The sequence below is a fragment of the Diabrotica undecimpunctata genome, chromosome 1 (genome assembly GCF_040954645.1).
Source record: "Diabrotica undecimpunctata isolate CICGRU chromosome 1, icDiaUnde3, whole genome shotgun sequence".
In the NCBI taxonomy this organism is placed as follows: domain Eukaryota; kingdom Metazoa; phylum Arthropoda; class Insecta; order Coleoptera; family Chrysomelidae; genus Diabrotica; species Diabrotica undecimpunctata.
In genome coordinates, this window is record NC_092803.1 from 111136630 (window position 1) to 111159140 (window position 22511).

Here is a 22511-nt window from a genome sequence, read left to right on the forward strand (position 1 = left end):
TTTCTGAACACTTTTTACGAGCTTCGTTTATTCGAGGCATCAAAGATAACTTAATTAAAAAACGTCTTTTTGAATTCAATCAAAGCAATGCAATTAAAAATTGGGAAGAATAGGCTTTATCTTAGAATCTTCAATTATCGACAGTAAAGAATTTTCGTCAAGTAACACTTCTTTATCAACAAAATCAATCAATCTAGACAGAGATCAAATTTAAATTAAACATTTCATAATAGGAAACATTCATAATTTAGGACAATAATCAATTTTTAAGAATTGGTGATATGCAATCGATACCTATAATTTGGTAAACAACATCTTGTTAAAAACTGTAAAATCGATCTTTAGTGCACAAGTTGGAAAAAATATGGTCATGTTGAAACAAAAATAAATCTAACCCAACCGATCACCTCAATGAATATCAACCATCAACCAGGAAAACGGAAACAGAGGATATTGTGGCATTAATAAAATTGTAGACATTTATGAAAATCAGTTTTACAGAGATGCAGAAAAATTTTATGTCACAGTTCATATTGAAAACAAACCCGCAACATTTGCAGTCAATTCTGGAGCAGGATTTACGCCCATCTCAGAATCAAAATTTAAAGAACTTAATCTTGATTTCACTTTTATATAGCTACTAATAAATTAGACTCCTTATTAGGGCGTGTATGGATTAAACATTTAAACATTAACCTTTAAGACATCGATAGTTTTACAGGAATAAGAAACTTACCAATATACCGGCTAATGAAAAAGGACTTGTTCAAAAACGTTAACACATATTGGAAGAAAGAATTGGACTTGTATAAAATTTTAAAGTAAATTTGCAACTACGTTAAAGTGCCAAGCCAGTCTACTTTAAAGGACGAGTTGTACCTTTTATGCACTTAGGGAGAAAGTTGAAAAAGATCTTGATAGTTTAGAAGCTCAAGAAATTATATCTTAAGTCAACCAAAGTTATTGGGTTTCACCACTGGTCGTTATTCCAAAAGCTGATTGTGGTATGAGACTTTGTATAGTTAACAAAAATGGCGTTAATGATAAAATTGTGTCTGCAAACTATTTAATCAGAAAAATCGAAGAGATCTTAAACAGGTTAAAAGATTCACGATATTTTTTATAAAAGAATTAAAAAATGTAATTCTAAAATTTTAATTAAGAATTCGAATTCGTTCAGAACTTCTTAATTGCGGATGTTCAGGTATAGGCGGCTACTGTGGTGACTCGTTAGAAGCAATATTTTTTTCGGCAGCAAGTTCATTAATGGGTACCAATTGATTATCAGGATAATCAGGTTCTATCATTGGATCTACATTTTCATTGATAGGGTTACTATAATATCCTCCATATAATATATCCGTTTCTAGGACCGGTTAGACAGTTCCTCTAGGCACCACGTGGTAATGCGTCCGATGGGAGACAGTTAACTCAATAATGACATAACGTGTAGGATATCAACAACTAGGTAATCAAATAAAAAAGGAGTAAGATGTACATATTAACAGAAAGAAAGAAAGAAAGAGGCGAGAGTCGTTTGTCCTAATTCACCAGTAGGACAAGGGTACATGGGACGTGGCTGAAAGAAATAACAGTGGAATCAGGTGTATAAAGATAATTTGTCTAAAATTAAAAAGGAAGGAAAAGAATAACTTGCATTCAAAAATTGAATTATTTTAACTACGTATTATTTTCTTATTTGAATAAATATTTAAACCTGATACCATCCTAATCCACATAACGATGAAACAATTTCAATCCATATAATTTTTGCCGTTGTTCTTTATGCCACTCTGTAGAAAACTTATAGATTTCATAAAAAATAACTACTAAAAATATCCTTTTGAGCACTAACTATTGTTTGTGATTCTTTATTACACAAATTGCACGATGATTTAAAGGGCCAGTGGAATACTGGATTACTATTCCGAAATAGATTTCAGCTGTGAGGTACCTCCAGATTTCAGTACTTAATTTTCAGTCAGTGTAAACGTATAAACGTGGCCTTGTTTTCAGATGGCAATAGATCTGAAATTCTCCAAAACAGATCCAACCTCTAATTGGGGGTTTAGAGTGGTGGGAGGAGCTGATTTTCAACAACCGTTAGTCGTTGTCAAGGTAAAGAATCTGTGAGAAACTATTTAGAAATAGATTTATTATTTAAAACGTTGTTCGTAAATAGTCATTTTTTAAATATTTTGGTGTTGTGGTTGTTACGACTATACATTTAGTAAGAGGTATATCAATTTTTAATAAGTTTTAGTTTATGTGTTGTTTTAAAAAATTATGTAAAATGTTTGTGGTATATTTTAAAAGGTGCTTTTTTTTAAAATGCTATTTTAGGATTAAATTATTCAAAATTTAAAGGATTTTTTAGTGTATTTCGGTATAGTGTATATACTTAGGTAGATCTTTGATCTACTTACTATAAAATATGTAAGAAGATACTGTGCGGTTTTCATTAAAAAACTAACTCGTTTCTTTAATTATATTTATTACCTTTAACTGGTGAGGTGAAAAAGATGTAATATGTAGAAAGCCAAAAAAACGAAATTATACACAAAATATTTTTTATTTATATTATTTATTAGATGTGTACTCACAATATTGATATTGTATCTAATAGTAAATTAATATTTTTCTATTTATTTTTCTTTGTAATTAAACCACAAAACAAAAATTAATGGAAGGACAAAAGCAGTAAACTTATAACGTAAACGCTAAATCCCTAAACTTATATATTATTTTTACAAGAGCATGTAAGTTTGGACATTGATTATAAACCACCCACTAGATAGCTCACCTCGTGGTAACCGAACGACGTATTAACAACTAGATGGCGTTACTCGAAAAACGTATTGAGATTTCTCATTCTCTCTCTGACTTGCGAGGAGGTAGGAGTAATGTCAGGGCCGAACTTACCCTATAGGTTTATTATCTGTGACACGTATTATGACAAGTTATAGCGGAATTTTATAAAAAAAGGACATTTTAGATAAAATGACCTCTAACTCATAAGTGTGTTTACGCGGGATGTTTTGAAAGAAACGATGGAATAAATAGTAATATATCTTTCTTTAAATTTCCCCTGAAAGACGTAGAGCGCACAAAAATTTGGCAAAAAAACTGCGGGAATATTGATATTATATTGATAGATATCAGTGACCTGAAACAGAGGGTAATTTGCCAGCATCATTTTGCAGTGGAACATATTTACCAAAGTGGCCAAAGAAAGTTATTAAGGAAAAATGCTGTTCCTCCAAAATTTACACAGTTAGCAACTTATTTAGGTGAGTATTCAACTTTAGAAATATTTTTATGTTTGCCTAATGCGCTTTGTCAATGAGAATAATACTATTAAAATATATTTTGTATAAAATCAGTTGATATTGAGTGATTTATATATTTTTTATACAATTAAATCAAAAGAGACTTTTTTAAATATGAATGCGTTGTTAGTATCACTCCAGAAATAATGGAGATGCTTGATTTGCTTTAATTAAAATTACACATACATTTCAATGATTACCTATTTTAGGTGATACATCACCAGTATGCTCTACATACGTTTATTGCGGAACGAAACGTAAAAGATCTACAAGTGGCGATTGTATGGTTAGGTCACCTCCATCGCCTAAGTGATCAAGTTGTAGTCTCAGTGATATTTCCAGTTTTGAAATTAATTTGCCCACAAAACTTGAAACTGAATTGACGGAGAAGGTAAAAAAAATTGGAGTATCAAGTAAATGCTTTAAAGAAGAAGTGCCGTCAGAAGAACAGTCAGCTTTGTAGAAGAACAACAAAAAACAGAAAATCGGAAACCAAATTCATGTTACAGATACTGTTAGAAAATAAAAGCAAATACCTGCACACTTTGTTAATATGCAGTTTTCACACAAAACTCGTTTAAAATGGAGTCACAATGAAAAAGATTGAAATGGCCAGAATAATATAATGAAAACTTATAATAAATGCCCAGAACTCTGGCCATTTATTATAAGTCTCCTAGTTGTTACAAATTTTTAATTAGATCTCTTAACTTTATATTATCTTCAGTAAAAACAATTCAAACTTGGTTGCGTGTTATAAAATTAAGAACTGGTTTAAATACTTCCTTAATTGACAAGTTGAAGAAAGAAGCAGAGACAATGGATGAGTGGGAAAAAATTTGTGTGTTAATGTTTGATGAAATTTCTTTGAAAAAACAATTGGAGTGCAATAAATTAAATGATAAAATAGAAGGGTTTGAAGATTAAGTTGCTTTAGGAAGCACAAACAAACTTGCCGACACAGGTTTGGTTTTCATGATGCGCGGCTTGCTACATAACTGGAAGATTCCGATTTGTTATTTTGTTATAGTTGGTCCAATACATAGCGACAACTTAAAAAACATTGTAGTTGAAGTTGTTTCAAAATTACAAAATATTGGGTATATACCAAAAGTGTTAGTGTGTGATCAAGCATCTAATAATATAGCTTTATTTAAGCTGTTAGGCACATGTAAGGATCAGCCTGTAATAGAAATATCACTGTGTTTGATACACCCCACTTATTAAAGAGTTTAAGAAATAATTTTCTTAACAAAAAGTTGACGTTTTTTGCCTATTCTAAACAAATATCGTGGCAAGATATTGAATACACATACAACATCGATAGAACCAATATGAGAGCACAATGCCTGTTGAAAATAACAGACGTTCATATAAACCCTAATAATTTTAAAAAAATGCGTGTAAAGTTAGCAGTACAAATTTTTTCCAACTCAGTTGCCTCAGCAATATCAACAGCAATAGCTGTAGGACAGTTACACACCAAAACGGTTCCTCATACTGCCATATTTTTGAAAATTATAAATAATATTTTTGATGGTCTTAACAACAAATATTGTAGTGATAGTAATCCAAACAGAAAGCCAATGTCAACTTTAAGCAAGTCAACTGAAAACTTAAAAGCAGATTTAGAATATTTTAAAAAAATTAAAGTTTTTGAAAATCATAAAGAGAGAAATAATATTTACTGTCTACACGGCTTTCAGTGGACAAGTCGTATACCAAGTTTGCTAAAAAAGAGTAATATACCTTCAATTTTATAGCACTTTCATATAAATATGAACGTGGTTTTTAATTGTTCTCGACTTTTAATAATAAAATGTTTCGATATTGTCAATAATGAAAGTACTTCTTGAGAAAAAGAAATAATAAATATTTTTTTTCCTAAAATTTTAATTTTACAATCTTAGTTTGAAAAGAAGTAACATTCAAATATACTTATTTACTTTGTTTTGAAATATGATCTAATTAGTGATGTTTTAAACTTTCTAATCCTGTCCGTTTATCAGCTTTTACCTATTGTTCCTAGGCAGATGGCCCTCAACTATTTATATGTTGGAAATTCCCTCTCATTTTGCAAAATATGTACTTACATTATTCATTTTTAACGTTGGTAATTTGTGGTATTTTGTCAAAATTAAAATCGATTACATTTGGTACTCGCTTCCACTTGCTTTTAAAACCTCGATGACGTAATTCTAGAAAGTTCTCAAAAAATTTTTAAATATAAAAAGTATGCGATCGAACAGTAAATCATATTGATTTTAGTTCACCTCTATACAATTTCTTATTTTGCACAGAATATCATTGACTTCTATATTGCCATTTATAGATAAATTGTCAATTTTTTGTAGTACAATGTTACTATCAGAACAAAATTTATATCCTCTTCTTCTTGTCGAAGGCATACATATAGAAAACATACGAAAGAAGAAAAGTAATTCTAAGCAACTTTTGTCATATAGAATTTTTTCACTAAGTTAATACTTTTCGAGTTATTTGCGAGTAAATATGTTCATTTTTTAACACAAAAAAAAACAAATTTTTAAATGGTTCTGTGCAAAGAATTCAAAAAGTAAGTATTTTATCGAAAAAAAAAGCATTTTCAGCAAAAATATAGCTTCTAAAAAAGAGAAAAAAAAATGGTATATGTATGAACTCTCTAGACCCAGTAGAAGCAAAGTTGTAACCAACGAAAAATAGGTTCATATCTGTCAAATTTTAAAGTGAATATTTCAACGTGAAATAACCAAAAACTGGTACATTTTTTGGGGAAACCTCAGTACAACTTTTTTAAAGTTTTCAAAAAAATATTCATTTTTGTTTTTTAATAAGTTTCTAGCATCAAAAGTAAGCGTTACGCTCAAAATAAAGTTGGTCCCTTTTTTTGGTTAAAAAACTCGGGAAAATCAGCCCCAAATTAGCATTTAAATCAAATTAATCGTTACCGCTTCACAAATTACTTTACTAATGTATTATTTATAATGATCTGTAAGTTTTACACTTCTCCAAGAAATTAACGCACCACTTCAATAAATCAATTTTATTTGTAAACAGACAAAGAATAAAAAATAAAACTTTACCAGATTTATTCTACATTTTATTAGTTATTATAACAATTTGTCTAATCACCAGAAAATGTTAAAGTACTGGAGAAAAAAAAATAAACCGGAAAATTCTAAAAAAATAATGATAAGAAAGGTAAATTACAATATGAAAAAAGTCTTAATAACGAGTGTTTCCACCTCTACTACGTATAATAGCCTCACGTCGTTGGCCCATACTTAAAATTAATTGCCGTATTTCATTTTGGTCTAGTTCTCTCCAAATCTGGATCAGCCTCTCTCCCACTTCCTGTAAGCTGTTTGGTTGGATCGGTGTTGCTCTTAATCGCCTACCAAGGATATCCCAGAGATTTTCAATCGGATTTAAATCAGGACTATGTGCTGGCCATTCCATAGTGTTAATTTCTTCCTCTTCTAGATAATTTTTGACGATCTGTGCAGCGTTAGGTCTGGCATTATCTTGCATTAGTAAGAAATTTTTACCGATATAAGGAGCGAATGGTACTACATGTTGCTCCATGATATCCAATATGTACCTTTCAGCTGTAACAGTTCCATTTTGTATGGCCACTAGGTCCGTACGTGCGGTCAAAGAAATACCACTCCACACCATAACGGATCCTCCATTAAAAAAGTGGTGTGTGAGAAGTTACACTGAGCATATCGTTCGTTGGGTCGTCGCAACACACGAACACGTCTGTCGTTATTGTACAAAGAAAATCAAGATTCATCAGTAAATAGCACTTGTTCCCAGTCAGCCTCTAACCAATTAACAATATGTCTGGCAAAATGTAGTCTCCCCCTTCGATGCTCTGCAGTTAGTAGACTACCTCGGGCGGCAATCCTAGGTGTTAAGTTGTATTCCCTAAGTCGCTGGCGAACAGTTTCAGTACTAATTTGTATAGCATGCACGTCTCCAAGCTGAATTTGTAGACTTCGTGTGTTACAAAACGTTGTCGAAGAGCAGAAATTCTTGAAAATCGATCTTGAATAGGGATAGTTACCCGGTTTCGTCCTTGTCCTGGACTGTGAGTATGATCCCCTGTTTCGAGGAATCTTCCTAACACCCGTGAGACGGATGTCTGGGACACATTAAACCGACGACCAATTCTTCGGTAATTCCAACCTTCTTTAGACAGTATCACTGCTTGGACACATTCATCTCGGGTTAAATTACGTGATTGACGCTCTATAATAAACACAATTAACAATAATCAACCACTAAACAGTAGCCGAATAAAATGCGTGGACACTTGGAAATTAGTATATTTATAGAATTAGTACATTTTTTGATTGTTTTTGTTTTGTTGCAAAAAAAAACTATAGGGATAAAACACAGTCAATAAATATAGAGTTTACGAATAGCATATACAAGGGGCTTGCAAAATATAACAGTACAATGGAACTTTTTATTAACGCTAATAAAATATTCTAATATTTCAAAGTGGTGCGTTAATTTTTTGGAGAAGTGTATTTGTTCAAAGGGCATATTTTTTTAACATTTTTTTTTAATTATGAAAAAATGCTTATTTTCAAAATAACTTAATTTATTAGTGACACCAAAAATCAAAAAGAGTAAAAAAATGTAGGTTTTGCTTTTCTGAAACTTGCTTACTTTTAATGCTAGAAACTTAACAAAAATAAACCTTTATTAAACAGTTTAAAAAAAGTTATAATGAGTTTTCGTCGAAAAGTGCTTCATTTTTTTATTATTTCACGTTGAAATATTCAACATGGAATTTGACGAATTAGAACCTATTTTTCAATAACCCGAAAAGTATTGACTTAGTGAAAAAACTCTATAGAACAAAAGTTGCTTAGAATTACTGATTTTAGGCACTTCCGAACTTATCTTGAACATATATTTTTTCACTCCTGAGAAGGTGTGATACTGAACCATAGTGCAAAAGCATCATCTTTTTTCTTTGACATCTTGCCTAGGCGTAAGCCAAATTTCATGTAAGTAAATCCAAGCGATTCTTTAAAAATTAGGAGGTTTTGCAATATTTTACCGTGAGTGAATAAACTAAATCTTCAAATAAATTCTGTATATTAGCTTGAAATATTTTAGTTTGCATCAATTCTGGAAATTAATTTGTTTGAAAAGTTACAAAAAAGTAATTTAAATGAGATGTAATTTATCACTGCTAATTTTATTAGGTATTTTATATTTTGTTATTTTTTGTATTGTATTGATAAATAAATAATTTTTATAAAACCTCTATTGTTTTCATTCATCACAAGTAAAATCGAAATTCAATAATATAAATTACGAGCACGTTAAAATTATTTGTGAAAATGCTGAATGTCATCCTTATATTGTCGTCTATTGCACTAGACAATGGCCGGAACAGGCAACTCAAATTTATTTTTCAATCTTGGCAAATATTTCAATAATGTCGCCACCATACAGTCAGGTAATACTTAGGCATGAGGGGCCAAGAGGTGTAAGTGGGCGGAGTTTAACACTGAATTCGTTTTTACCTAAGAGTGAGGTATCTATGGGTGGTTTATAATCAATGGTTTGGAGTAACATCGAAATGGCAGCGGCCGTCACTGTTTGATTTACACACACATTCACACTGAGCGAAATGCGACAAGTCAACTCTCGAAAGCCGAGGCGCCTCCACTCATGAGAACACTCGTCCACAAAATTACAGTGCAATACACTGGTTTTGGGGCCGAGTTAAGCTTGAGACTGCACAGGACCAATGGTCACTAGAGACAGGGCTTGTCGTGTCTAGCTCAAAAACCAACACATTCACTGGAAAGAACATCGATTCCAGTCAAACCCTCTCGCCCCTGGCTCGCTGGCTGCCTGAAAAGTGACGAAGAAAGAAGAACGCAAAATCGCCGGTGATTTTTCGGGCTGTTTTAGCTGTGTGTACACCATTATCCAACAAACATTCAAACTCAAGCCTGAAGAGGGTCAACCGACCCTAAACGGGCACTTCAAACATTCTCTCCTCATTAATAAAGAATCCTTACCCTATCCTCCGAGAATGAACACTGATGTGTGTGTATTCCAGGGAAACTGGTTTATTAAGCAATATTAAGCACATAAATATTTCGTCATGCAAATTGAATTATGGTACAAAAGCACATGATTTGCGTTTATTTAACACCAAATTAACATTTTAGTTTCCTCTATTTGCTTCTGATTTGTCAAGAATTCAAGCGATTTGCCAAGAATTCAAGCGATTGTCACACGAAACTCGCAAGATATATATGTGGCTTTGTCAAAAGTTGCTCCAAATGTCCACGAACCAATTACACTGTTAAGTTTTGATCAAACACATATCTTAGTGGTACTTTATTGCATTTAAGATGTTGGCGTAAAATATATGAGTTAAGCACAGACATAGGCAGAAGACGAAAAATATTTTGTAACAGAATTGAAATGGTGCAGTCTCACAGACTGAATTGAAAAAAATTATATTTGTAGTTTAAAAATACCTCATAGAATAATTGTGAAAATAATGCAATCAGTAAGTATTTAATCCCTCGAGAAGTAGATAAAGTCCCGTCTTCAGGGGCGTATAAGCTATCAAAGTACTGAGAAATTTTAAATCCAAACAGTCTTACCGACTGCACGTTACCGTTTAAGGGTTAAAAGTTCTAGCGAATATCAGAAGATTATTAAGAAAATCTACAACTTGGGCGATTAACTGAACGAAAGTGCTCAGTGTTTAGGCAATACTCTTAAAAATAGGTGCAAATATCACATTTCGCATTTCATTGAACATAGAATGGGTTAAAAAAAGGTGTAAACTTAAAATATATAGAAAAAAAAGGACGTCCTTGAAAAATAGGGAAGTGTTATGTGCTTTATTATAACAGCAGACCTAACTTCCATTATCTATCTGATGTTCTCATATTATTGGGTCTGTCGTTTATGTGTTTCATTAGCCTTCATTTGGTAATTTTCCTAATTCGTTGTTTTTAGTTGTCCTTTACTTTCCTTTTATATTCTCTTTACCATCATACATTATACATCTTAGTCTTCTTTTATAGATAAACATATCATTTCTTTGAAAATACTATTTCTTTGGTGATTGATTACCTTCATTAATTCACTATTATGTATATTTCTTGGTTATTTAATTTTTCTTTTTTTCCACACAAAAGTCCTAAATTTTTCCTTATCTTTCTACTTTTAACACATTATTTTGGCATCATATATAATTTAATTGGTGCTTTTGAAGTTATTTGATTTTGGTGTTTTTATCGAGCTCTTTTTCCTTAAGTAAGTTGTGTGTTTCGGAATATTAGATAAAAAAATGCATTAAATTCTACGCTTCTGTGATCGTTTACACTAAATAATATCTTGAGTTAGTTAAATAGTGTGATATTCTTTAGTTTAAATATGTTGTCAACTAAGGATCATCCTGGTTACTGGTCGTCTTCCAATAATGATTACATTTGGTTCTGTTTTTTATAGACGGAATTTATAAAAGGTTCTCCAATTATTGCGCATCGGTTTTACTTTTGTTAAAAAATTTACACAGCAACTCATATATTTCTCTAGTGACATAATTAATTCACTCTATATTAAGTAACCTTAATATCGAATTCTGGTCATGAAGCTTTTTTTTTATTATTTGATTAATAATAGCATCAACCACTTTCGGTTATTAGCTGTACTATAGTTAATACATAGATACTTAAATCTAAATAGTATTTTAAATAATTATTAGGTTCACAATTAGGTAAGAATATCATGCTTTACAATTTGTAAATAGGGTTCACAAAATTTAACAGTTACAGTTTGTTTGAACCATCAATATCTTTCAAGTAATAAATATATTTGTACATTTACAATGTACATATAAAAATGCTTTTATATTGTTAGATTTTGAGTGCTTTTGTCTTTCACTAATATATTTAGGATACTCTATATGTGTTACATTAGGTTAGGTAGCTGTGAGTTAGTCTGCTATGACCTATACGTAAATGGGTTAGGTTAACAAACAGCTGGCGATTTAAGTTTACCTCGCAACAATATTCGATTGGACGCTTTCCGATCTTTAGAGTTGATTGTGAAATATTTCATTCTTTAGTAAATGTAATTGTTCTTTTATTAAAATACCTATAGGATCACTTGTATATATTTGTTCTACCTCATGTAATGTACTGAGAGAGTCGGTAATTATGACAGATTTTGAAATTGTTTGGGTACGTATATGAATCAGGGCTTGCAGAATTGAGTATAGTTCTCCAGAGTAAATACTGCAAGTGAAAGATAATTTAAATTGTAATACAATGCTCTCAGCTATAACTGCTGATCATACACGATTAATAGTTTTGGATGAATCAGTTTAGATCTATAAATGTATTTAGAAAGAGCTAGATCACATATTGCAGGAGAAAAGATCCTGGGCGAAGGTGTGACTTTGTCTGATTAAAAAATTTTGGGAATTGAATATTATGGATAGAGAGATATCTTCTAATTCTCTTGTAAAAGGGAGAGTTCGTCCTTTTTTATTTATATAAGTTTCTTTGAAACGTTCAGCGATAGTGTGATGGAAAGTGGTATGTGATTTAATCGCATTTATAGATGATGCGCATGTTATTGACAAGTATTTTTTTCTGAAACTTTAAGGTCGTTCTCCGGTTAAACATTGTAAACTTTTAATGGAGCTAATAAAGAATGCTGCTGTAGCTATTCTTAATGCTGTATTTTGTATGACTTCTAGTTGAGCAAGAAGTGTCTTCTTTGCAGATGAGTATACAACTGAACCATAATCGAGTTTTGATCATACTAGTGATTTGTAAATATGAACCAAACTTTTAAAACCTAAGCCCCGATTACGATTGCACAGTGTCCGCATTAAATTGAGACTAGATTAGCAAGATTGCTTAATTTGCATAATGTAGTGTTTTCAAGACAGTTTCTCATCAAAAATTATTCCGTAAAAATTTTATGTGTTTTAAATTTGTAGAATGCCATTTTTTAAACAAAATTCATTCGATTTTGGTTTTAGAGCATTGCAATCCCACAGCTTTCGATCAGTTTTCAAGGTGATTTAATGCGCATTGTAAGTTTTTCTGTATAGGAAGACTATTTTTTCCTCTTGAATATTTAACTAAATCATCAGCGTATAATCTCTCGGAAGTTTTCTAAGATTTTGTTTATCGCTATTAAGAATAGTGTTGAATTAATAACAGATCGTTGAGGTGTTTGGGAAACTTTTTTTTTTTCGTATTGCTAATTTTATTATTTCTATTCTCATGGTCATAATCTACACTTAACTTTGGTTATCTATATCTAATATCATTTTTAAAGAGATTCTTCTTTTTTTTTTTTTTAATTCATATTATTAGTTTTACTTATATTTTGCCAATGTTTTTATATTTCGTTTTCATTATATGATTTTTAGATATTTGCAAAGAAGGCTTGATCAATTTTTAGAGATTGGTATTAAAATTATTAAAAATTTTTAATTCTGTTCTGATACTTGTATACCACTTCAAATTTTAATTACGGGAATATGTAACTTAGATTTGTCTAAAGTCTTTGATATAACCATGATTTACAATTACACGTGGTTTGTGATTTATTATTAATTTTTATTTATCTAATACTTTTAAAGCAAATTAATATAAAGACATCATCAGCAGATCTAAAATAAAAACTAATTTGCTTAATTTTAAACTTCTTTATCATTGCATATCATCATTCAATCTTCTCTTATCCACTGCTGGACATAGATCTCCCTCATAATTTTCCATCTATTTCGATCTTGTGCCTCTTGCATCCAATTCCTATGACAACGTTTTAGATCGTCAGTCCAACGTGTTGGTGGACGACCTCTACTTCGGTAGGCATCATCTCTTGGTCTCCATTCCAGTATCCGCTTTGCCCATCTATTGTCTGTCATTCGAGCCACGTGACCTGCCCAGTTCCATTTTAGTGTTGCTACTCTCTCTACTGCATCAGCGACTCCTGTTCTTTGTCGTAGCTGGCGATTTGGGATCTTGTCTCGTAGTGAAACGCCCAACATAGCACGCTCCATCACCCTTTGACACACACGGATCTTTTGAACTGTTCTCCTTGTCATGGTCAACGTTTCGGCATCGTAAGTTAACACTGGCAAAACACACTCATTAAACGTTTTTCTTTTAAGGCATATTGGTATATCAGATGATTTTAAAATATGGTTCAGCTTGCCGAAGGCTGCCCAAGTCAGTCTTATACGACGGAGAAGATCAACGGTTTGGTTATCTTTTCCTATGCGAATCTCATGACCTAGGTATTTATAGGCCATTACCTGGTCTATGGATCTTGTTCCTACGCATATATCTTCGCTGACTAGAAGATTTGTCATCATCTGGGTTTTAGATATATTTATTTTCAATCCCCCTTCTAGCGAGGAAAGGTAGAGCTGATTTAAAAGTTCTTTGGCCTCATCTATCCTATCAGCTATTAGTACAATATCATCTGCAAATCATTGCATAGTAAAATATTAAATATAATAACTTTTGCAGGTAAATGAAGACAGTCTTGCTGAAACAGCTGGGCTAAGAACAGGAGATATAATTGTGAATGTAAATAGTAAGTCGACAGCTACCTTGACTCATTTTGAAGTACACGAAGCTATATCTTCCGCAGGAGCTGAATTCATTCTTGGAATTAAAAGGTAGATTTTTGTATAAAATAAGTAGCTTAGACTTTACATTTCATACTGCTCAGCTCTAGTGGTGTGGCATAAGTATTCCAGTTTTCTTTTTTTAATTATTGTTTTAATAACTCGCCCTTTTTTTGTAATGGTCTCAACACGTTTGCAATAGTAACTCTTTGAATCAACGATATTTTGATCATCGGTCTCTTGCATCACATCCCATATGCTTCTAATTTATTTATTTGTTCTCTATTAATGTCAAATTTTTCCATCCCATACAACAAAGTAGATAAAGTGTAACGTTTTAACGTTCTCATCCTCAATTTTATATTGTACATTCTCATATATAAAATTGGATAAGAGATAATGAAAATAACTACTAACTACTGCTAAATTCAAATTTATTTTAAACATTCTCTACATTTAAAGAAGAGACAAATATTTGACGTTTTTTCAAAACAAAACCTAAATATATTATTTAAATTTTTCTTTTTGAAGTAAAGGAGGATAAAGAACTGTATATAATTAAGGATCACTGCAGATAATAGTTGTATTTTTCCGTTTTTCTGCCCATTTTAATTATATAAACTCATGCATATAATTTTTCGTTTTATTATCAGTACGTCTTCAGAGTTGAACCTCTTTTTTCACTGTGTTCTACAACTCGATTTACTAGATGCTGTTGATCTTCGAGAATTCCTTTTCGATACATCTTCGCTATCAGTACCGTATCATCAGCGTATATTAAATTGTTGATAGTTTTCTATGTATACACATGTATCCGTTCACATGTATACCTATTGTTTGTCCCTCTAGCGCTTCTTGAATGATTTCTTCAAAATACATATTGAACAGGACAGCAGATCCTTGTCTGACACCTCTCCTTATTTCGATTTCATCCGAAAGCTCTCTCTCCTCCTGCATTAAGGCTGTTTGATTATAAACAAAAGCGGATATAATTCTAATGCTCTTCATGTCTAAATTCTTTCGTTGGAGTAATTGTATGAGGTGGTTGTGTCTGATTTTATCGAATGCTTTAGTCAAATAGTCTAAAAATAAAACGGAAACATTGATTTATATACATACACCATTGGACCAATACATTCTTGGCAAATGAGGATTTCTTGTTCCTAAGTTCTTAAGTTTCAAAACCAAATTGTGTCTCACTGATATCTTATTCCAGTATTCGATAGATTTTGTTATGAATAATTTTTAGGGTGCGACTCATCAGGATAATCGAAGGTTAGAGCCATTTTCGTGCATTTTTTTTTTTGAGTAATTCGATAAAAGTGCATCTCAACTATTTTTAAGAAATACGAGTAGTTCCTGTACTGTATGATATTGAATTATAAAATTCACTAGTACTTCTAGACGTCCCTCATTGATTAGTTTAATTATTTTTGCTGGTAATTGATCAGAACCGGGAACTTTATTGTCTTTTGTTAATTTTACGTTTAACTTATTCTGCCTTTCTGCTTTTTTTTCCGTTTTTAAATTTTTCCCTCGTATCTAAAATAAGTGAGCCATGTGCATAGGCAAAGAAAAATACTCTGAAAATGACATCCAAGTGATGGTTGCGAATATAAAGTGGGGTTATTTGTTATTTAAAATGTTTAGTTTACATATAGTTACGGATTTGATCTAGTGTAGTTTATTAATTTAGGTTGTTTTATTTACATATAAGTTTATATTCTGATCTGAAAATCCTAAATGTCAATAAAATTCTCGATAGAAAAGTAAAGAATTCTCTAGAACACGTTCAAGTTAACCCTGTTTGCGAAATAGAGTATTCGAGAAGATTGAGATATTTACTAAATAGAACAATTAGAATATGATTTCTTGCCAGATGATTCTGGAACAATGAAAAGATATAAATACTCCGTAATTTGGATTCAAAATGTTCAGTCAGCCAGTCAGTCAGCCGGCCAGTCAGTCAGTAAGGGGGTCAGAATAGTTACTATGAAGTCAGTATAAGGTCAGACAGTTAGTTATTAAGAAGACAGACACAGTTAGTTACAGTTAGTTGTTCAGTAAGTTCAAGATTAATCAGTCAGAATTAGGAAGAAAGTATAAAGTATGCAATAATCAGTGATTTAGTATTAAAATTTGATAGTATTGGAAAGAATATTAGAAGAATATTATTGAAGATTAAAAATTATGTTATGTATAAATGGTGATTGGATAATGGAAGAAAGTATTAATTGAAAATTAAAATTATATAATATATTTGGTGATTGGATATTGGTATATTAAAAAGAAGAATAAATATAAATGCTATTAAGAAGAAAAATATTTTAAATTGGTGGAAGCTGATAATTGGAAAAAGGAATTTCACAAAAACAAGGATAACCGAGGCTGAGAACGAAGACATTGAGTGGTGATTAAAATCTATATAGTGGAGAACAGTTCATTTAGGCATTTAGTGACAGAAAGGTACAAAATTTTGTTAATATAATTTAGTTAGTGTCATAACAATTTCAATTTTAAAGATAGTTTGTTTAAAATTTACATTGTCTATTATTATTAAAAAACACTCATTGCTCATTAAAACATCATTCACAAATAATACATCATCACAATATATATATATATATATATATATATATATATATATATATATATATATATATATATATATATATATATATATATCGAGAAAAGGGGTACGACCCAAAATAAACTACACACTACACTACACTAAGGTACACTCGAAGAGTGGTGGGTTTTTCGGTCAAAGTGGAAAAATAAAAGACAAAGAAGGTGGCTACTTCATCTATTTATTGAAGACGTTTCGCTTTCTGCTCAGAAAGCATCATTAGTTCATCTTACAAAGACATGTAGCAGTCAATGATGTTAAAAATATGAAAAAGATTAGGCTAAATGTCCAGTTTCGTAAGCTTTTTCATATTTTTAACATCATTGACTGCTACATGTCTTTGTAAGATGAACTGATGATGCTTTCTGAGCAGAAAGCGAAACGTCTTCAATAAATAGATGAAGTAGCCACCTTCTTTGTCCTTTATTTCTCCACTTTGACCGAAAAACCCACCACTCTTCGAGTGTACCTTAGTTTATATATATATATATATATATATATATATATATAATATGAATATGATGTGATGATAGAAATATCGAACATTTGGGCGATTGGGTTTACTGCTTTTCTCACAGGTCCTGGTTTCTGTATTGTCAAACACATTAAAAGTAAAGCACATTGTTTTTTTGACATAATGCACCTTATAATCGCCCTATCCGTTCCGTTGGTGGCAAATATTGTATTTACATTTTTGTTATTTGATTTGAATAAGGATGTAAATGCTAAAAAGTCGTCAATGAATGCCTAAAATTCATTCATGTCAACATCTCTAAGCTTTACTGACCTTGGCTGAACTGAAGTGCCCGTAAACTCTTCACTGTTCAGTTGTTCTAATTAGCTGAACAAAATTTAGCACTGTTCATTGTCAGATGTTTCTTATTCGCGATAGTCTTTTCCTCCTAGTCATCTCTTTCCTTCTATTGTTCCTTTCACTAAATGAGCAAATTGATACTTATTCTTAGTCTGCTCTGTTACAATTCTAACCTTTGTCAATTTACAGATATCATCACTAAATTAGAGCTTCCAAAATGTGAATGCGTTAACAGTATCTCCAATATTTTTTTTAGTCGTCGCACTCTATTAGAGGTTGCAGGTGGTTTGGAATATTTGAATCTATTTTTCTCAAAAATATTCTAATTGCTTTGGATAGCGAGGTCCCTCATCCATTGTGTGCAAATCAATCCAAAAATAACGTTGACACCATGACCCCGTCAAGTAGACGGTATACGGTTTTGGCATTCCTAAGGCAAAGGTCAGGATTTGTATCTTTCGCTTCTAGGTATTAATTTTGGAGGAACATGGTAACTTTGGGTCGTGTGTAATTATAAGATTGTTGGTCTTTGCCGGTTCTTCGATCAATCGACCGTTTTGTTTGTTTTCCTGTATCTTCTCTCGATGCTATGGATACTGAACTCAAGAAAGAATGCGTTGGTTTGGCTGTAATCTAAAGTTACTTATTGGAATGAAGGTAAACGGTGTTGAAGGTGGTTTATAAACGAAAGTCACGGTATATTTATCAACATTCACTGTGAGTACTTCTACGCAAGTTTCATTTGCTATGTCGACCATTATGATGTGTATACAGTGATGAGTGCCTTAAGAACCGGCAAAATAACGCAAAAGATAGAAAACATAACACGTTGTGAAATAAAAAGAGATGAAAGTAGTAGAGGTGGGAAATTATCGATAGAAACCTCTAATTTACATTAAATTACATTAGGACTATCGATAGTTTTCCACCTTTAGACGTTAGCTTATGAGTTAGTTGACTTCTGTCATAATATTACAAGTATGACGTCGAATATTTACATTTTTTAAATTTCGCATAAAGTAAAAACTGATTGAAGGCAATAACGCAAATGTAAGTAAGCAGCTAATTAGTAGTAATTTGATAATTAATTCTGTGTTGACGAATACAGAATAACAAGCTATGATAATTATTCTGTATTGAGAAGAGTGTATGCGACGTCTCAAATCATAGTTTATTATTGATCAATACTTTAATTTTGGATAAAAAAATACTCCTACTTAAACTGTTTTTACTTACATTACGTGATACGTATTACTATGACTGAAGTCAACCAGCTCGTAAGCTAACGTCTAAAGGTGGGAAATTTTCGATAATTCTAATGTAATGTAAAGTAAATTATAGGTTAATATCGATAATTTCTCACCTCTACTACTTTCATCTCTTTTTATTTCACAACGTATTATGTTTTCTATCTTTTGCGTTATTTTGCTGGTTCTTAAGGCACTCGTCCCTGTATACTTAACAAATATTGCACTACCTCTGCTTTTTATGCGATATTTCGACAGCGTGTCTGAGTTACTCCTCTAGGTGTTCCTGGACGCACAGGATGTCCAGGTTAACAACTTTACAGGAATTTGCCAGTATTTTTCGTTTGCTAAATTTCGCATAAAGTAAAAACTGATTGAAGGCAATAACGCAAATGTAAGTAAGCAGCTAATTAGTAGTAATTTGATAATTAATTCTGTGTTGACGAATACAGAATAACAAGCTATGATAATTATTCTGTATTGAGAAGAGTGTATGCGACGTCTCAAATCATAGTTTATTATTGATCAATACTTTAATTTTGGATAAAAAAATACTCCTACTTAAACTGTTTTTACTTACATTACGTGATACGTATTACTATGACTGAAGTCAACCAGCTCGTAAGCTAACGTCTAAAGGTGGGAAATTTTCGATAATTCTAATGTAATGTAAAGTAAATTATAGGTTAATATCGATAATTTCTCACCTCTACTACTTTCATCTCTTTTTATTTCACAACGTATTATGTTTTCTATCTTTTGCGTTATTTTGCTGGTTCTTAAGGCACTCGTCCCTGTATACTTAACAAATATTGCACTACCTCTGCTTTTTATGCGATATTTCGACAGCGTGTCTGAGTTACTCCTCTAGGTGTTCCTGGACGCACAGGATGTCCAGGTTAACAACTTTACAGGAATTTGCCAGTATTTTTCGTTTGCTGTTATTGATTCACTTGACATTTATAAATGCTTGTGACACGTGACATGCTATGTTGTGACAAAAACATTTGATTGTGTCGTTCTCTTATTGATATATTTTGTCTGGTAGTGGTGTTATTTTCTTATACCGTATTTGTGATTTTTTTAGTGTAATCAGAGAATAAACGCTTTAGTTTTGGTATATAGCTGGTAGCATTGTTAACTTTGGTGATATTTTGTATCAATATATTCCTACTTGTATCTGGTACTCTTATGATAACTATAATATTATTTATCTGTCTTTCCATCCAATCGTATTTAAGGATGAGAATAATACACTTATTTGGGACATAATACCAAATTAAGCCATTACAAATCTCTCGTCTTTTTGTTTTTACGATTTCGTAATATTTATGTAATATTATTATCCTTCTCAAATACGTATATTCATTAGATTTAATTTTAATTAAATATTCCAATTACCTACTGGTAATAATGTTTAATTGGTAACTGGGTGTAATTGGTACATATTAAATGTACCAATTACAATAGAAATGTTTTACGTCGATGTTCGAGTTATTTATCACTTTTATTTTTCAAGACTGCTCTCTGAGATTAAACTTTGTGGCTTCTGGATCTAGTTATTGACCCCAAAAGTGATACTTTATACCTAATAATTATTTATTATTCTTCATATAATAAAGTGCTTTCTTCACTTCTGATTTATTAATATTATTTGATATTTTTAAACAGACAAGAATTGAGAAATTATTATGGGAGAACCTACTATGGGAGTAAATATTGAAGATCAGGTCTTTACACTACAAGAAATACAAGCTAAAACGAATACAATAAAGACAAACTTGTTTTTTTCATTAAGTTTAAACAGGCTTTCGATCGAGTCAAAAGATGGGAGCTATTCACAGCCTTGCAAGATATGGACATTTCTCCAAAGCTTATAAGAATGATAAAATTAAATCCCCAGAGGACACTGAATAAAGTCAAAATAAACAATAGTATATCGAAAAGCTTTTAGATCAAAAAAAGTGTGCGACAGAATGATCCATTATCATCAATAATGTTTAACATAATATTAGAAAATGATATACAAAAAGCTAATATTAATAGAACAGATCTGATCTACCACAAAAAACCATTAGTACTTAGCATTTAGACGACTTGATAATCTTGACTAGAGGTAAAATAAAACTTATAGAAACAGTCATTACACCCGAAGAGAAGGTATCGAATAAAGGGATGTATATGAATCAAGCAAAAACAAAGTGTATGAAATGAACAAATAAGTAATTCGTTCGGGGGCAATATATGACAATGCCTATAACAAAGGGAACACAATATAATTTCGAAGCAGTTGAAAGATTTGAGTACTTAGGAACTGTCTTCACAAGAGAACCTAAATGTGAAGAGGAAATACAGAGAAGAATTATGTCATAATAAATACTCTCAATAGATTGATAAGAAGTAAAAATATATCTCTAAAAGCAAAATTTAGGACCTATAAGTGAGATCATGAGACAAAAAGAACAAATAAAGATCTAACTGAGCTCTATCAAATACCCAACAGATTAGCAGTAATTAAGGCGTAAAGACTTAGGGCCATGTTCAGAGAATGATTCCATCTAGAATTCCTAGAATAATAATGTTTATTGCATTGGCAGACAAAAGACGAAGAGGAAGACCGCGGTAAAGATGAAGCAACGAAGCTAAAGAAGATCTGAGATAACAAATTAATAAACTGGGAAAGAAAAGCACCTAACGAAGGAAATGGAAAAGAATAATACATCAAGCCATATACCTACTAGGCTCGTAGTGCTTACATAATATTATTAATTTTTAACCGGTAATGCTAGTTATTTTTCTTACTTTCCTATAAATTTAAGTACTAGTATAAGTATTATATTAACTAATATTCTTCTTCTTCTTGTAGTGCCTATCCGTTTCAGATGTTGGCGACCATCATGGCAATATGTATTTTGCAAACTGCTGCTCTGAAAGGATTTGTAGTTGTTGTGTTGACTTACGTACGTAGATTTTGCAGCCAAAAAATTCTTTGCCTTCCTGGATCTCGTTTTCCTTCTTCTTTTCCTTGTAGAATTAAATAATGTTAACTATTATATTAACAATATAAAAACATTTTTATCAACGTTATTTGTTTCTTTTGAAGAGATGTTTTTAATGGTATTTAACTCCACTTTTTCCAGTTTTAGTCGTGAATACTCGGTCAATTACGTCATGAATATTTTTTATGTTGAATTATTCCATCCATTTATTTATCTGATTTTTTCTTTTTTTTTTTTTTCTTTATCTTTTCCTGTATAATTTTATATATCTCTGGATATTCTACGGTAATCTCTTATTTTGTTAAATTTTTTCTTTTTCCATTAACGTTCATGTCTTCTTTCCATGGATAATTAACTTTGAGCAATTTATAAATATCTTTTATTCTTTATTTCAGAGGCGAATTTGTACCTCCGGAAATTCTACAAGTAAGTATTAAACTATTAACTCATAATAAAAATTAATAGATAACAGATTTTATTAGGATGAGGGGAAAGAAATAGAAGTTTTTCTGCGAGATGTCCAGGTGCTAGTGGATGAAGAAATTATCGATAAGGCTGAAGAACTTGCTGATACGCTAGGAAAAGAAAGTAAGTAAGAACTGGCGAAAGTATGCAATGTTATGTAATTTTTGTTGTTTAGTTTTTGCAGAATTTGGACAACACAAAGCAAAAAAGACCATGACTAAGAAGAGGTAAGCAGTTTATTAAATATATCGTATATCGTATATATATATATATATATATATATATATATATATATATATATATATATATATATATATATATATACAGTAGACTCCCTCTATAACGAGAACTGAAATGACAGCCTAATTACCTCG

At 31.3% G+C, this 22511-nt stretch overlaps 1 protein-coding gene across 3 annotated transcripts in view; it reads left to right on the forward strand.

Moving 5' to 3' along the window:
- Positions 1-1985: 1985 nt before the first annotated feature.
- The window catches only part of LOC140452410 (uncharacterized), a 90401-nt gene continuing 69875 nt past the window's right edge, over positions 1986-22511 (forward strand). For all 3 annotated transcript variants that reach the window (XM_072546648.1, XM_072546666.1, XM_072546657.1), the window contains exons 1-5: positions 1986-2118; positions 13883-14034; positions 22068-22098; positions 22155-22260; positions 22313-22364. In XM_072546648.1, coding sequence (XP_072402749.1) covers positions 2017-2118; positions 13883-14034; positions 22068-22098; positions 22155-22260; positions 22313-22364 — 443 coding nt within the window. In that variant the 5' untranslated portion in view covers positions 1986-2016. The remainder of the gene's footprint in view (positions 2119-13882; positions 14035-22067; positions 22099-22154; positions 22261-22312; positions 22365-22511) is intronic.